The sequence below is a fragment of the Cynara cardunculus genome (assembly GCF_001531365.2).
Source record: "Cynara cardunculus var. scolymus isolate 2C chromosome LG 1, CcrdV1, whole genome shotgun sequence".
Taxonomy (NCBI): Eukaryota; Viridiplantae; Streptophyta; class Magnoliopsida; order Asterales; family Asteraceae; genus Cynara; species Cynara cardunculus.
Genome location: NC_037528.1, coordinates 22,595,162 through 22,612,899, shown reverse-complemented (window position 1 = coordinate 22,612,899; position 17,738 = coordinate 22,595,162). Strand labels below are relative to the sequence as shown.

Here is a 17,738-nt window from a genome sequence, read left to right as displayed (position 1 = left end):
TGTTTCAAACTAAATGACTATTGATTCGTAGTGATGCTAATTAACATAGATATATGGCTTACTTTTAAGTTCCATTACATTCAATGGAATCGGGTCTCCCCTCGCCGAAAAATATGTTTTGGATATGTTATTTTTTCCATGTTCGTGGTGTTGTTTTGGGTATGGTATGTACCCATGATTTGATGTTTTGGATGCAATGTATTATTCATATTTTGTTACTTTGGATATTTGAGTTTTATCCATGCTTCCGGTATTTGAATACCAAATTTTATTCATATTTTGTGTGGGAAAGACGTTGCTTTTATATTAAATACATTTCATCAGAAAAATTGTAATTTAAATAACATTCTTTCAGTTTTACTTTTTTATATTAAAGATGAAATCTATTTGAACTCACTAGGCGTTAAACCTAACACTTTTTCTTGTCGGCGTGTGCATCAGGTTCTTTTTGGGGAATGGTACTAGCGACACTAAGACGAGTTGAGTATTAGTTAGAGGCACGAGAAAGATCTAGAGTTTTGGGGACATCATCCGTACTTTGGAGATTGCTAATGTTACGAGGTCTTAGTAACACTCGTATAATAAGTATTTGTAACACAAACTATCCGTTAAGCGCTTATCGGTAAATTTAACACTATCGTTTACTTATCGGATAAGATTTTAGTCCATCAAAATGGTATCGTATGCAACAATTTACCTGGTAAGCGCTTACCGTGGTAAAAGTCGTCGCCCTCACTTACCGGGTAAGACTCTTGGTCCTTGTCTCGCTCTTACCGGGTAATATTTTTTATCCTTACCATATTCATCTGATAAGGTAAAATTTGGTGTTCACTTACCCGAGTAAGCGTATGGTAAACGGCCCCTTACTCAGGGTTTTATAGTATTGGTATGTAACTCAATTAATGTATATTTCTTACCTTAATATTTTTGAACATTTGACCATTGCTTGAACTCTTCATCCCTTCCAATTCTCTATGCTTCCTATTTTTCCTTGGTAAATATGGGTTACGGGACCAACTTACGTGTACTGATTAATCCTCTCAAACGAGCACGGATAGTGTGAAGTTATCGGAAATAAACCTCCATGACCGTAGGGGGGCTTTGACAACGTCTAGATTCGGACCCATAACAGATGAGATTTTCCACTACATCTCCCTGAAGTTTAGCCTCACAATCCGAGTACAAATAAGAGAGTAACTTAGGGGTCGTTTATCAAACACTTACCCGATAAGTGCTTACCAGTAAAATCTAACATTATTATTTACTTTTTGGGTAAGATTTTAGTCCACAAGAGCGACATCATATGCAACAATTTACCCGGTAAGCACTTACCATAGTAAGAGTCGTCGTCTTCATTTACTCATGGTCCTTGTCTCACTCTTACCGGATAATATTCTTGATCTTTATCATATTCATCTGGTGAAGTAATGTCACTTGGTAAATGCTTACCCGGGTAAGCGTTTGGTAAACGACCCCTCAACCGCAAACTCTATTTTTCTTCCTTCCTTTATCGTTATCGATTTGTCGCCTTTACTTCCCTGATTCCGTAAACACACATTCGTTTTGAACATGTATGCACTATTCCAAACTTAGTCCTTGCATTTTGATTTATTCTATTTTAGCCCCTAGACTTCTTGTTTCAAATAATAGTATGTTTATCATCACACGATACTTCGTCTATCGTGTAAAGGGGCAAAATTGTTCAATAAATTTATCTCACAAAATTCAATTTTGTAACTACGTTATACAATCATAATTTTTTTAAAATTTTAATGAGCTTTCAAATAATAGCTAGGGGTGAACAAAAAACCGTCAACCCGTGAAACCCGCCCAACCCAACCCGCTAACAACTCAATTAAACCCAACCCGTCTACCCGCCAAACCGTCCACCCGCCAAACCGCTAACCCGTCAATTAGGAGGGTTGAAATTGCTCAACCCGCCCAACCCGTCAACCCGCCGGTAATATATAATTTTTATAAAATTATATATATATATATATACATATATATATATATATATATATATATTATGTATATATATATATATTAATAATGTATAATTTTATATAATTTTTATTGATATTATATTTTGTTCCATTTTAACTAAACGTATAGGTTACCAAAGATTCACGATCAAAGAATGATGACAAAGAATCTAATTAATAAAGAAAATTATTGATTTGTTTTGTAGAAAATAACAAATTGATATGTTGGAAAATATGAATGATATTGATAGATATTTGATGGACGAATCCATCAATTTATGACGYTTTTAAAGAGTTACATTAGAAAAATGTCTTATCTAAAAGAGTTTCAATATGTTTATAGGATGGTTTTGGACGTCTTAACAAATTCTATGATGCTTTTAAAATAAAGTATCGTATTAGTTATTTTATACAACACAACTTGAAAAAGTGTCATATGAGCATAGGTGTCCTATAAATAGATGAGTTTACGGGACACTTCTCAAAATGTTTCCATAAAATAACTAATACGACGTTTTATTTAAAGATCATTCTAAAACACTTGTTGAAACGTCCAAAAACGTCCTATAAATCTACTGTTACGTTTTTAGATAGGACGCTTTATAGTATGGTCTATAAACATAAGTTTTATGAATTATTTCATTCGTCAAATTATGTAACTACTAACCCGCCAACCCAACTCAACCCGCAAGGGTTGGGTTGGGTTGGGTTATACTTTTGAATGGGTTGGGTTGGGTTGAGATTTTCCAAACCGCCATAATTGGGTTGGGTTGTAAAATTGTTGTAAACCGCCCAACCCAACCCGCGTTCACCCCTAATAATAGCTTTGAAAAATAGATATATCATTTAGTATGACAAATAATATAGCTTTATCAGCTACTTTAGAAAAAAGTAACCAATTTTTTTATGATAATACACACGTGTATCAGAAACAGTTGAGGGGTCAATATTATGCAACTTCTATGTGAAAACTCCAAAAACAATACAATAAAGTAAATAAAAGAAGGAAATTTATATAGTGGCCTTTTTGTTGCGCAGCCAAATGCTCCTTTATATAGACCATCTTCAATACTGATCTGATCTGATCTGCTTGTGCCTTTCTTGTATCTAAGGATTCTATATATTCCAACCAATATTTCTGATTTCCTTTTCACGTAATTTCTTAATAAAAAAAATGTAATCATGGGTCATTTGACCAAATGCTTTCCTTTCCCGGTTTGATCGCCTACTACTGGTCTCAAATCTGTAAATCAAAATGTTATTCAACCACCGATATTAAGTTAAAAACTAATGTATAACATGAACATGCTTGATGAATAAAATCTAAAGTTACATATTAGGTCTTTGTGGTTTGCAGTTTGTTTTGTAATTGGTCCCTGAACCCAACATTTGTCCATCATCTTCATAAACTATGAAGGAAAACTGATCATTTTATCATTTTTCTATATTTCAACGTTTTTATTAATTTTTGTTATTTTCTTAAGACTTCATCTTTTTCACTGAACCGTAATGAAAAAACATTAAGAACAAACCCTAAATCATAACATAAGTCAAAGTATTAAATCCTAAAGTAAACCCACCTCTGTGAAGTTTTCAAAAAATTTGAGTTGGAAGAGAAATTCACGTTAAATGAGTAGACGTTATGATATTTCGTATGAATTTTAAGAATTCACATTCCCATTCAATATCTTTTTGGTTCTTCAATGGTTTCTTCTTGGTCAAACTTCCTCAAGTTTCTTTCTTTCAATGTTCTTCCCACTTCATCGTTTTTGTTTTGTAGTTCGTTTTTGGTTTTTTTGGGTGACAGTGGTTTTTCATCCAACTTACGCACACCGACTAATCACTCGGTGACTATGAATGGCCTGGAGTCATCATAGGTGAACCTCCATGGTTATAAGGGCTTTGACAACATCTGGATTCAAGCATTAGAAATACGAGATTTCTATTACATCTCTGATAATTAACCAGTGCGTCACAACCAGATGGTTTATCACTTCTGCTTTAGGTCAAGTGCGTTGAAGTTGAAGAGAGTTTTATCAACAAAAACAAATCATAGGAAACTTACATGGATGTTTCCATTGGGTACCTGCAACATATATAAACGGGAGGAACTTCATTTTATCTGTATTCATTTATGCATTTGGATAGTTTTTTATGTGTAGGTTTTTGACCTTTTTTTGCATCTGATTGAGACATCCATTTGTTTTACTACCGTTTAATTCATTTGGGCTGATCGAGTTATCAAGAAATCGTGACTCAATTAAACTTGATGATGTGCCTTTGAAATAACATTTTGATGTAGGTTTTGTTAATGAGTGTTAAAATAGAGAAGATAAACATTCAAGAAAAGAAATTAAAAAAAAGGGTAAAACGACCATTTTGTTATTTAGGAGTCATATAAAAAACCACAAATTCTAAAACAATTTGCAAACAAATTACAAATTCTAAAACAATGTCTTATTTTGTTGTTTTTCTATAACGACTATTCTTCTAAGCAACAATAGTTTTCAAAGCACGGATGTACGGATGTTTTGTACAGACTTTAGGATTTTTTTTTTTGATTAACCTGGATATCCAACCCACTATGCAAGTCGACTAATTCCAGGGCGACCACCTGCTTTGCAGATAGCTCAGAGTAACCGTATTTGAACCTCAGTGGCCGCAAGGGGATTTTATTCCTCCTTGGATTTGAACCTGAGACCTCTTGATACTTTTGACCTTTGGAGCCAAGCTCAAACCAATCAGACACCACCCTTGTGGTTGACTTTAGGATTTAAAATCTCATCAACTCTTTGTCAAGTCCAAACAACTATATTTAAAGTATAGACTTTTGGTCTTAAACTCCGGTCTTCCAAATTCTGTCTGATAGACCAACTTTTAACTTTGACTATAAAAAGCTCACTTTCGAAGGTCAAACATTGTTGGTGCAAGCGTACATAAAAACGTTTTTGATTAAATTCTACTTTTTTTGTAAATTTATCTTATTCCTGCTTATAAACTAATATTTTAAATAACTTATGCAAGAAATATTATTGTGGTCGGACATATGCAAGTGTGTCAAGGTGAATTAAAAATCCGATCATAATACAATATCATTTGGATTCTAATGTAAGTAAGCGAATTAAAAACCCGATCATAATACAGTATCATTTGGATTCTAATAATAAGTATACGATGAATAATATACAGTATTATGTTTATACTGAAAATAATGTAGAAAATACAATGTTATGTTGTTGGGCAGCCACATCAAAATTGAAATTATTAGTAAACTCGTCCTCTTAAATGAGACATAAACGTGGCAAGGTTCTTAAAACTTGAAACGGGGTTCCAAGAAAATGGGTAAGGTATAGACTGATGAAAGGATGATATGAGTCGATGTACGAATAAATTATAAGGGAATTTAGGGGCCGTTTACTAAATACTTACTCGGTAAGTGTTGATCGGGTAACTTTCCTTACCTAATGCATATGGCAAGGGTTGAAAATCTTACCCGGTAAGAGCGATGATAAGGATAGAGAGTCTTACACAGTAAGTGATGGTGAAGACTCTTACCCGGGTAAGCTTTTACTGGGTAAATTGTTGCATACGATACCGTTTCAATATACTACAATCTTATCTGGTAAAATAGTTTATAGTGTTGACTCCTATCGATAAGCGCTTACCGAGTAACTATTTGGATAAATGGTTAGTGTTTGGTTTGACATCATATACGATTTCTGAATCCAAATTTTATGAGATTTCAATTCAATACTTTCTTTTAAATAAAATACAAGATTAAATTCTAAATCCTATCAAATTCTATAAACTAAACAAATCCTAAATAAGGGGTATCATGAAGCATGTTTAATCCTTTTATCTATTATTTTGTATATATTAATAAATAAAATTAAAAAATATTAAAATAATAAAAATGTTTATTAAATGATAAAGTATTACAAAAAATATAACATTTAGGTTATTTATCATTTTCTTTTTTTTAAAATCGTCACTGAATCTATTCAATCAAATCCGATTGCAGACAATTATTGTTGACGTGTTACATATTCCAAGACGAATTCGAAGAAGCATAAGAATATTCAAGATTATCGACTCATTTAAATACAAACCCGGATCCTCATCTCCTTCCCGCTTTAGTTTCACTCTTTATCTCGGGGAAGTGAAAGGTGGCATGAAAGTAGAATCAGATTCTCCGAAGCAGACTGGCTATAAAGATATTATGAAAGCTATTTCTTATTTTAGATTGACAACTAGAACGTGGAACAAGAGCTGTCGGGATAGTTCCCTGCATCTCCTTAACAGTAGTTTGTATCGATAGAGTGACATTTGCCTTACCCCCCATGAAGTCGTACGCCTCCCTCCGGATATTCGTATATGGAGAAATCCAAAGGAGACAAAAGTCTCAAAGGATAAAAAAAGCATTTTATCAACCGATGTTACTGAAACCATCAAATGCTCAATAGAAAAACAATTGATTATGGAAGCTGAAAAAGTAGATTCAATGAGTTTAATTCAGTATAAATTGGAAAAATTAAGATGAAAAAAAGAACCAACGAATTTTAACTGCAAAAAATGGTAGTGCAAACGAATACTTCAACCATAAGATAAACAGAAACAAACGGTACACTAAATTTAATCAATTTTAAACGAATATCAACAAATATAATAAATATATTTATATATTACCAACTAATAAAATTGAATAAATTAGGATAATTGTTTTTTAATATTTCATGATTATACAAAAGATGCATTTTATATAAAAATGGCATATATAAGTACATTTTTTTAATAAAAATTTAATATATTGGGGTACATTTTATATGAACACATGTCAAATATCATCAAAAAGTTTGATATAAAATTAACAATCACCAAACACAATTTCTAATATTATTTACTATCACATCAAATGTTAATATAACATTTAATCCATTTTTTTTAATTAACCTGGACATCTAACTCGTCATGTGAGTCGATTAATTTCAGAGCAACCAACTGCTTTGTAGGTAGTCCATAGTAACCTACTTGAATTTTCGTGGCCACAAGAAGATTTTTATTTCTCTTTGGATTTGAACCTGAGACATCCAGACACTTTTGACCTTTGGAGTCCAAGCTCAAACAAATCAGACACCACCATTGTGATCATATGTAATTAGGGGTGTAAACGATTCAAACTTCTTAGTGAGCTATTTGAGCTCGTGGTGACTCGAATACAAAATAAAACTGTTTAACTTAACGAGTCTATCTTTATAACACCAACGTTTTGATTTGGCTTGTTTGAAAATTCGATTAAATTTTTTCGATTCAAATCAAGTCACGCGATTCGAACATGCATTTTTTCCGAGTTAAACATGCTCATATGTTCATTAATCGATCATAAGTTCAAACTCGAGCATGATATTATTTTTTTGAGTCGAACTCGAATAACCTACCATTCAATATATAACACATCCCTATATATAATACATTAAATTTAAGAAACACATAAATTTTTAATTAAATTTATCTTACATAAATTGTTTTTAACGTATTACATTAACAATTATTTTATAGCATCTCCGGAACCTTTTTTTAAATGGGAAAATGGAGATTCTGAGTCAATATTTTGCTGCAATAGCTTCTCAAAACTATTTTCAAAATGGAGAAAATAAAAGAATTTTTTTCTCTAAATATGGAGATCATCCAAAAAATGATTACAAGTAAAAGTATTAGAAACTTTAAAAATAAATATTCAAAGAGATAAATAATTTTTTAATATTATAATTAGTATTGGATTCAGATAAATATTTTTTTTTTGAAAATTTTAATTTTTTCGTTTAAAAAAAATCTATTTAATATGCTTTTAGTGGATGAAAATAAAAATAAAAATAAAATTATATTTACCTAAAATCAACTAACCTCAACTTTACCAAAAGTCCTCAACTTTAAGAAAGGGAGTAAGTTTTTGGGCAAATCAATCAAGTATCACAATACCCTTGACTCTCAACTCCCCTCAATCATTCAGCAGTCAACAATGGCATCTCTCTTCTCCACATTTAGGTACTCCGACGGCCTCACTGTCGTCGGAATCTCCTTCTGTACCGCCCTCATCTGTGAGGCCATCTCATGGCTTTTGATCTACCGCACCACGTCTTATAAATCACTCAAATCCTCCATCGACAAAGCCTCCAAGAAACTTGAAACCATGAAAACTGATTCAACGGTCGCCGCCGCCCCCAAAAAGTCGAAAACGAAAAAAATAGATCGCGTTGAAACCTCCCTGAAAGAATCCAGCAGAGATTTGTCTCTGTTCAAGTTCAAATCTGGTGGTGTTGTTGCGCTGGTTCTGTTTGTTGTGTTTGGTTTTCTGAACAATCTGTTTGAAGGAAAGGCGGTTGCGAAGTTGCCATTTGTGCCGGCAAGGATCGTTCAGAAGATGAGTCATAGAGGTTTGCAGGGGGACGATCCGACGGATTGTTCGATGGCGTTTTTGTACTTCTTGTGTTCGATAAGTATCAGGACGAATTTACAGAAGTTTTTAGGGTTTTCACCTCCTCGTGGAGCTGCCGGCGCCGGTTTGTTTCAGATTCCCGATGCTGCCAAGACCAATTGATAACGAGTAAGTTATAGATCTGATTCTAGTTTGTTTTTGCCTTTGTCTCTTTTCATTAGCTGAGCCAAAATTGTGAAAAATCTGGGAGCAATAATGAAGATGATTTGTATTGATTTACCCCCCACAGTTGGATTTGAATATTTAAAACACTCACCGCTTGTTAATTACATCATCTACCTTCAAGATTTGAGTTCCAAGTGGATGATTTATGATGTTGCTTCCCTTGTTGATTATATTCATCATTGTCGAAAGATCTAATTAGTCCATCAAAAACCAATTTGATCTACAAGATTATTGTTATTCGGAGCAGGTGAATGGTGATCGATGGACGATGGCTTTGATCATACTCCAAATAGCTAGCTAACCATGGCATTCAACACTTACAGATTTGTTTCACAGGCTTGTTAATATTTGTCCATGGGCAAAATAGATCAAAGCTACCTTCATAAAAGATTTCAATCGAGAATTAGATGCTCATTAAATGGTCAATTTATGAACAAGGGTGAGAGCAACTTGATGGCTGTAATTGATTTATGTTATGAAATATGAGCAAAGTTTAATGGAATCTTATGATCAATCTTTCTGGTTTATGGGTTTATGAGTTTGTGATTTGGTTGTTTTCCCTTCATTTTGGCAATTTCGATTCACCCTTTGATCTGAAACACAAGTAATTTTTCTTGTATTTTCTGTTTGTGTTGATGACTTATTGTAGTTATTCTTTTTTTTTTTTTGGCATATATAGATATAGAGGGATGCAACAGTGTTTACAAAACAAGGCTGTCTGTTTTCGATCTATTTCTTCCCTGAAATTTCCATCTTGCAAAACATATTTAGCACAAGACAAATGGTTTTGAACATACTACAATGGTTGTGTTGACACTTATAGTTGTTCTATATCGCTCGTTGTTTACAGAATGTTGTGGCAGGATACTGAAAGCTAATTAGTTCTCAAAATTGCCATTTATATGAGCAATGAATGTATGATGCTTTTTCTATTTCTGTTTTCAGGCAAGAACTATAGCTCACAATAAAATACAATATTTTTAGAGCCAATTTAATGACTAGTTTCCATTCACAACAGGTTTGCTATTAACATATATCATGTTGGCCACACCATCGATAATTACACCACAACAAAATACTTGCTGGAACTCTGAATCACACTCCACTCCACTCCACTCCACTCAATCAATGAACTCAAGGCCCAAACCCCAAACAGCTACCTCTCTATCTCTCTCGGTTGTTTATATACAAATTGCCATAAGTTTCCTACTAAAAAAAGCCATCTACTCTCATGTACAAATCCAAATCCAAATCTTAAAACTTTACAATCTTTTGGTTATAAAATGTCCTTTCAAATGCCATCCCAAATCCCCAAACCATTCACCTCGGGGATCTCTCTAGTTGACTCCGGGACATTGGTTTGTGATCTTTTTAGCCTTGCCACAAGCATCCACATGTTTGCGACTTCGTTTTCAAGATAAGCCTCACGCTGTTTTGATTCCATTACTGTTTGCTGTAGCTCAGATTCTCTTTGATCTTTCTCAGAGAGCATGGTTTCGTAAGCCCTCTCTCTCTCCTTGCTTACCGCAAGTTGTCTCTGTAACTCCAACTGATTTGGACTAATTCCTTCTTTCTGCCTCGTGTGGATCATGCTGTTTCTTTGTGCATTCTTGGTGGGACCGGTTGTTCTACGTCCCGCTGGGGAGTTCATCTGTGCTCCTAGTCTCTCGTTGTGGTTCATTAGCTTCACCACTTCTTCAGACAATGCCTTAAGCTCAGTTGCAGCATCAGCCGCCAATTCTTTGGCATATGAACACTCTTCGGCCAGGCTTTTGTTCTGAGCTTCTAACTGATCTTTTGACTCGCTAAGCTTGGCTACTTGCTGTTTGAGTTGTTCAATCTCCAGTGCCTAATTACAAGGGAATTGGTAAATAATTCAGATATGTTTCTTATGCACCATTTTCCACAAAATAAATAACGCTATTTGGTCTTGGATTTAATATCACATTTGGACTTTTCACTAGAGCACTACCCAAATTTTGTCCAAAAATAGTTACTCTCTCCGTCTCAAAATAAGTGTCCATGTTTCTATTTTAGTTTGTCCTAATAAGTGCTTGCTATCAAAAGTAAGTGCATATTTTCCAATTCTACCCTTAAACATGAGATGGAGAAATTCATTAATCCTATTATTAAGGAAAATTTGTCATTTAGGAGCCATTTAACAAACGCTTACCCAGGTAAGCTTACCAAGTCACATTACCTTACCGGATGAATATGGCAATGACCAAGAATCTTACACCGTAAGAGCGAAGGCAAGGACCGAGAGTCTTACCCGGTAAGTGATGGCGACAACTCTTACCATGGTTAGCGCTTACGAGGTAAATTGTTGCATACGATGCCGTTTTAGTGGACTAAAATCTTACCCAGTAAGTGTTAAATTTTACCAGTAATCGCTTACCGGTAAAGTGTTTGGTTAAACGGCCCCTGTAACAACCTAGTTTCTTATTAAATAAATCTCAAATTTCAGCCTTAAATACACATATTTATACATAAACAAATGCTCCAACAGCTGCTACAGATAGAAAGTAAGCTAGTGATGAGTTGTTAAAGGTAGGAGTGTGTTGGCAAGTCTAGTAAGCATGACTAAGCAAGCTAGTGATGAGTTGTTAAGGCTAGGAGTGTGTTGGCAAGTCTAGTAAGCATGACTAAGCAAGCTAGTGATGAGTTGTTAAGGCTAAAAGTGTGTTGGCAAGTCTAGTAAGCATGACTAGGCAAGCTAGTGATGAGTTGTTAAGGCTAGAAGTGTGTTGGCAAGTCTAGTAAACATGACTAGGCAAGCTAGTGATGAGTTGTTAAGGCTAGAAGTGTATGAGTTGGCAAGACTATTGATTACAAGACTAGTCTAGGAAGCATAACAAGGAGTACTAGAAGCATGAGTTGTAAGATTCTCTTATCCTTATTAGTGAGGTGTCAAACTCTCATAAGAGTACAATCTTTAGCACAAGAAAGACAAGTAGTTAATGCAATGAATTTATCTATAAATAGGGGTGTAAGGGGTCACTATCTATGCATACCAAAAACTAAGAAATCTCTCTCTATATTTATCTAATTAAGCTTGAAGAAAGAAATCAAAGGAAAAGTAAGCAAATCAAGGTGAGTACTTATGTGATTTATGAGATACATGTATGCTATATTTATAGAAGTATTTTATGCATTACAACTTATGTTGGCATGCTTTGTTTTACATGAAAATATTGATATATATACATATTCAAGATATGCATGATGACATGTTTTAATACAAGTATACATACAAGATATGAAAATCATTTACATGTTATCATATGTGTTACACAAGGCATGAAAACTTTTACATGTTATGTATAACCATAATATCCAACGTACGGGATATTACAAGAAGGAACGTCTTGCAAACGAACCTTATAGGGCAGCCTTTTATGGACCCGGGGGTTAGCAAACCCCAAGACAAGTATGGTATACATGCATGTGACAAGTGAGATCTCAAAAGAATGTTTTATGCATGATAAAGAATATAGTTTTTTTTTAATGTTTATGCATGAGAATAAAGAATATTTATATACATGATCAAGTAATTTTATGAATTATCATTTACAAAATATCATGAAAATTTCTCATTCATGAAACTATAAATACTCACTAAACTTATAGCTTATATATCTCATGTATGTATCTCAGGAAGGAAGTAAGAAGCGTTTGCGTAAAGTGTAATGGTTTTAGTTTTTAAAGCAAGATTTGTTGTAATACCAATTATGGTTAGGTTTCCGCTAATGTAGCCTTCTTCTTTGATGTATATTCAAGATATGTACTAAATAAAGAGAAATTTTCAAGTTCAGATTCAAGAGATTAATAAAGTCTAACATGTAAAGTAATGGTTCCCAATTTATATAGAGATTTGGGGCGTTACATCCCCTTAGTCAATTAAAACGTGATAATTATACATTCCTGCAACTATGTGCCTTTTTCATTGTCTTCATTTATTTTAGAACAGAGGGAGTATTTTGTTATGGTCAGGAGGACAACTTGACTGCCTCATCCATTTCTGTGTGAATTCATATCATAAAAAGAACCACCATGTTTTGCTTTTCTTGATAAACTACTGAAATTCATGGGGAGTGGTGGAGGTAAGCAAATTGCTAAAACAAGTAGTTTGTTTGATCTTTTTTTTTGTTTCCTGCAACTACATTGTCTACGTGTGATTATAGACTCTTAACATTTGGTCAAGACCAGGGTTACTGGTAGGGCCCAACCTCGCTGGAGGTAAAGGGTTCAAGCATCACCAAATGTGAGGAGTGTGCATGAGTATTTGCCGTATTTAGTTTATAAATATTATGTACTTAAAAAAAAGTGGCGGTATGGAAACGAACCTGAGCTTGCTGAAGCAGCAAGTCAGTCCTATCATTCATTGTTGTATTTTCTGTCTCTGTGTAAAGTTCACCCTGCAAGTTTGTTGTTTCGGAGTAATGCTGAGCACGGATCTTTGTTGCACCATTTCTTAAATCATAAGCATCGGAAAGTTGTTGTTTCAAGGCTGTGATTGTTTCTTGTAGTTCTTTATATTCATCGTTCTGGAGGAAATATAAGATTTTGCAGAGCATAAGCAAGAAAAATCAAGTAATAATAAGCTCCAAATACAAAACTGTACACATGATTTGTACCTTTTCGTTTAGCTGCTCTTGAATTTCTTGATTATCTGCGGCTTGAATCTATCAAAGGAGATAGTAGAACATCTATCAATTTGCTCAACTAAGAACCGCGTGAAAAATGAAAATTGTTCTCTTTGTTACTATTTTACATGCTCTTCTTGATATGTTCATTCACAAATCCAAACTTAAAAGAATCTTCAACTAGAAGTAAGCCGGAGATGCTATCTATTGATGATCAAGATCAAGGGGCATATTGCCCAAGGGTTCACAAAGGCAAGCACATCAAAAGAACTTAAGTCTATTGCAACATATATTTTTTTTATTACTCCTTCCATCCCAAAATAGATGTCCACATTGAAGAAGGCACACAATTATAGGAATGTATAATCATTGTACTTCTTAATCAACTAAATGACGATTTTACTCTTAATGGTAAGGGAGTAAAGAATTTCTTGTATCTCATAAGAAGAGAACTGGAAAGTATACACCTACTTTGTAAGTAGATACTTATTCTGGGACAAACCAAAATAGAAATGTACACACTTATTTTGGGACAGAGGAAGTAGTATTTTTTGAATCGTTTCGGTTGGATTTGATATTTTTTGAATCGTTTCGGTTGGATTTGATGGTTACCCTTCTTTGGCACTGGTGTGTGTAAAAATATAGTTGATGACGTATGAAATGTATTTTAGATGGCAATATGACAAGGAATAATACCCAAAAGTTTCCCTTGAATTCTCACATTTGCAGTGCCCAAAACATATAATCCAAGTGAAAGCTATTTTAAAAAATCGAAACACACATACTGCAAATTGGCATACCTCAAGCTCAAAGGACTTGCCATTTAATTGTGCTTCCAAATTGGGAACAGACTGCATAAGGTATGAAAGTTCAGCTTAAGAGAACAGATACACCAACAGGCAAGCTGCAAGCATCTAAAATAAAGAGGCACTCACTCGTGAGTGTTCAACATCATCCATTTTGTGATGAGATGATATGACAGAATTGGTAGTTTGGTTTTCCAGGAGAGAAATTTGTATATTCGTCCGCTTGATTTCATCATTCAATTTGGTCATCTCCACCTGTACTTTCTAACATTGATCCTCGTCAGTATATAATCAGCCCCAGTTACAGAGTGTTCAAGTTGTTACCTTTATAGATTCCTTATTGGTATCTCTTGTAGCCTCCTCTGATAACCGCTTCAAAGCAGTGAAATGTTTTGCCACCTCTCCAGACAAAATCCTTTGCTGCTCCTTTAAAAGATCTATTTGGTCAATTGTCTTTATGCTGGTCTGTCAATCAGATAACAAATGGAAGTAATAAATGTATGGACCATGTGAAAGGCATTTTAATCATGTCTTCTAAATCTTGCACACTTGTATGATCTTAGTACCTGTAAAACCATAAACAATAATGATATGCAAGCTACATGATACCAAAAGTCGATTATCTTCGGTATGAAGAATAATAGCGCACAAAATCATAGACCATTGATCTTTTAGCCCAACTAATTAATGGTCCAATTATTACTCCCTATGATGTAGTGGTGAAAGATCACTCAGAGCCATAAGAACTTAAGCCGCGTAGATGGTAAAAACAGATTGGGATTGCTAGGACAAATTATCCGAAGAAACAATATTTTAAGGTAAGAAATAAAGAAATGCAACAACGAGAAAAATTCTAGATTTATGGCAAAACCAAACAACCATACTCAATATCCCCCCTCGGTAGATTTATGGCAAAAGAACCTAACAAGTCTAAAGTGAGAAACCAAATACATGAAAAACAAGAAACAGCAAAGAAAATGTTAAGGAGTAACGCAGATTGAATCATAGAATATCTCCAGTGTTCCTAAGGCAAGATTACTGTTAATGTCTTAACATCCCTGAGCCATTTGACTGTACATCCATATGACCTAAATAGTTCTACCAAATTCTGTTGATAGTAGTTTAGCAGTTGCCAAAAAAACCTGTAGATAAGTAGTGTACACTTGCTTAATTTTTATCAAGATAACCAAAAGGGAATCCAAGATATAGACTCTGCTCATGCGATATATGTGATAGGATACCGGTGATTCATCCATATAGATACAGTTACAAACTGAAGAGAACTGCATACCGGACTAGCTTCTTGTTGTAAGAAAACATCCTTGTTGATTTCTCGATCTTGTCTGGCCTCTGAGAAGAACCCAAAGGATGTACATTCGGATGGCGAAGAGTATGAGTGTCTGGATTCAGTGGGAAGAATACGATTATCTCCAGGTGTTGAAGGTGTACTTGTAGACTTTGCTCCACTTGATTTATCACTAGCACTGGTCAAAGTCCTAGAGATACTATCTCGTTTCTAGTAAAAAGCAGTAAACAAAGTTGAAGAAAATTGAGTCTAGGATGAGAGGGTGCATAAAATCACATCATCTATTGCCATATCTGGCTACATGATTATTAAACACTAACAACCAAAATGATAGATGAAGTGGAGCTTTGAACATACGGCATCCAACCAGAGGGACTATTTAACTAATATCTTCTCAGTATAAAATATTTATCAAATCTGATATATCTTGAGTGAAATACTGATAATGAGATATGTGAAGAGGGTGGGGATTAAATTATGCGTACTTGTGTCTTTATGCGCGACCATGCATTTTGGATTTGTAGGATCTAATTATGCATGCATGTAATGACTTGAACAATGTAAACATGATAATAATTAGAAATTCTCTCACAATTTCAAACATCTTAACTCAGAGGGGTGGCCTACCTCACTTCACAGCACATTTGTCATCTTGGGTCACTTTTATCAGGTCACATTTGAAATATTTAATAAAAGCTTTCCCAAGCAAAAATAATTAAAATTATATGGACAATTTATCCAAGAAATATAAAATCTTATGGACCTCCTTGAGCATCCTTTTCATGCGGAAGAGTATTTCTGAAACCTTAAAATCACATAGTAAACTTGCATGGCGTATAGACCATTATCATAGGCTTGCATCTTTTTTCAACATGTAAATTTTTTGTATCCCTTCTGACTGACTAAGAGGTGTTCAGTTGTGGCTATATGGCTCTGCTAGGAGATTATTAGCCGGCTAAAAGATGTTGTCTACGTTCAACTCTTGTTTTTTCCACATATACCCTTGTCTTTTTACCAGCTATTATACCAATGATGGCGTCCATTTCCCATTGCATTATTTTATTACTTATATTATTATATTTAATAATTTAGTATTATTTATTATGTATTAATTTATAAGTTTAGTAATTTATTTGTTTTATGTTTTTAAATTGTAAATTAAATGTAAATAAATTTATTTGTTTTTATTTAACACTAAAAAATACCATTAAATGTGTATAATTTAGTTTATGATTTTGGTCAACAAAAATCATAGATGAAATATTAACAAAAACCAATTTGATTAATAGAACTTAAATACGTATAATCAGTATCTAATATAGACTGAGGGGTAAAATAATCATTTTTATCATTTAGATTGTTTATTCAACACAACAACTAAATCCTTACATACAACTTAATCCATACAAGGCTCAATGAAAGAAAGACCAAACAGCCCCTAAGTTTATTATTCCTTTATGACCAAAAGGTCATGACTTAAGGTAAGAGCAAGTCTCTTTGGAAAAATGTAAGGGATGCTACAAGGACTTCACTCCTCAAACCTTACAAAGCCAAGGAGCTATGCACCTTGGTCACCCTTTTTTGATTGATTAAACGCCCCCACACATGCACAAATAAACTGTTTGAGGCTTGAACTCACAACCTCAAGGTCTCTTTGGCGGACTTGGTACCATAGGCCAAGAGTTGTTGGAATCTATGAACCATAAATAGCATTGATTTTTAACATGGTTCCAAATATTCCATTAAGATTCCCCAAGATGTTTCACGGTACACACTCAGTTCTCCAACTGATGGTAGTATTTGATTTAGAATGCATGTAATTAAAAACTAAGCATGATAAGTTCATAGATCTTCATCTTCTTCGTTTCTCTTTGATTTTTCTAAGAGGTTTTGATGGTCTCAAGGTCTATCCCCCATTCCGCACTGACAAATGCATGTGTTCTTTGACTATGGCATACATACAAGGAAGCTAGTTGATTGAACAAAAACTATGAAATAAAGTCTCAGCTGTTTCCTGTTTTCTCAGCTTTTCATTTAAGATCCATAAAGCATACATCTATATGTTTTGAGGCGTGAAAATCAATGGTATTCATTAAAGCTTCTGATTAGGGGTATATACATGTATCTGAACTCTTAAGAAATCTATACTCCCTTAATTCTGTGTTAAGGATATTTGAACTTTGGCACCCATGACAGAGTGAGCCACGGACTCCTGATTCATTGAAAATAAAACCATTCTGAAAATTCTTGATTTGGCGATCTTATAAAATTGAAACTCAACATTCAACAATTTATTTACGTGCCCGCAGCACTCGTGAACACGAGCAACAAAGTCAA

At 34.1% G+C, this 17,738-nt stretch overlaps 2 protein-coding genes across 3 annotated transcripts in view; one reads left to right on the top strand and one right to left on the bottom strand.

Annotated features, from left to right (window-relative positions):
- The first annotated feature begins 7,935 nt into the window (after positions 1 to 7,935).
- Positions 7,936 to 12,835, top strand: LOC112510316 (calcium load-activated calcium channel-like). 2 transcript variants are annotated; one of them, XM_025115708.1, is made up of 2 exons: positions 7,936 to 8,586; positions 12,301 to 12,835. In XM_025115708.1, exon 1 carries the CDS (start codon positions 8,002 to 8,004, stop codon positions 8,578 to 8,580), a length of 579 nt encoding a protein of 192 aa, XP_024971476.1. In that variant the 5' UTR covers positions 7,936 to 8,001; the 3' UTR covers positions 8,581 to 8,586; positions 12,301 to 12,835. The 2 variants fall into 2 exon arrangements, with proteins under 2 accessions (XP_024971476.1, XP_024971468.1); XM_025115700.1 differs by lacking the exon at positions 12,301 to 12,835 and adding an exon at positions 8,891 to 9,189 and having other exon boundaries at positions 7,937 to 8,586.
- LOC112510329 (kinesin-like protein KIN-7K, chloroplastic) overlaps positions 9,652 to 17,738 on the bottom strand; it is a 34,647-nt gene continuing 26,560 nt past the window's right edge. The window contains exons 17-23 of the mRNA XM_025115720.1: positions 15,387 to 15,611; positions 14,420 to 14,560; positions 14,225 to 14,350; positions 14,090 to 14,140; positions 13,281 to 13,328; positions 12,990 to 13,190; positions 9,652 to 10,492 (exon numbers count right to left, since the gene is read on the bottom strand). Coding sequence (XP_024971488.1) covers positions 9,935 to 10,492; positions 12,990 to 13,190; positions 13,281 to 13,328; positions 14,090 to 14,140; positions 14,225 to 14,350; positions 14,420 to 14,560; positions 15,387 to 15,611 — 1,350 coding nt within the window. The 3' untranslated portion in view covers positions 9,652 to 9,934. The remainder of the gene's footprint in view (positions 10,493 to 12,989; positions 13,191 to 13,280; positions 13,329 to 14,089; positions 14,141 to 14,224; positions 14,351 to 14,419; positions 14,561 to 15,386; positions 15,612 to 17,738) is intronic.

Bases quoted from the DNA above. Each gene is read 5' to 3' on its own strand.
- LOC112510316 (XM_025115708.1), top strand. From the start codon at position 8,002: ATGGCATCTCTCTTCTCCACATTTAGGTACTCCGACGGCCTCACTGTC.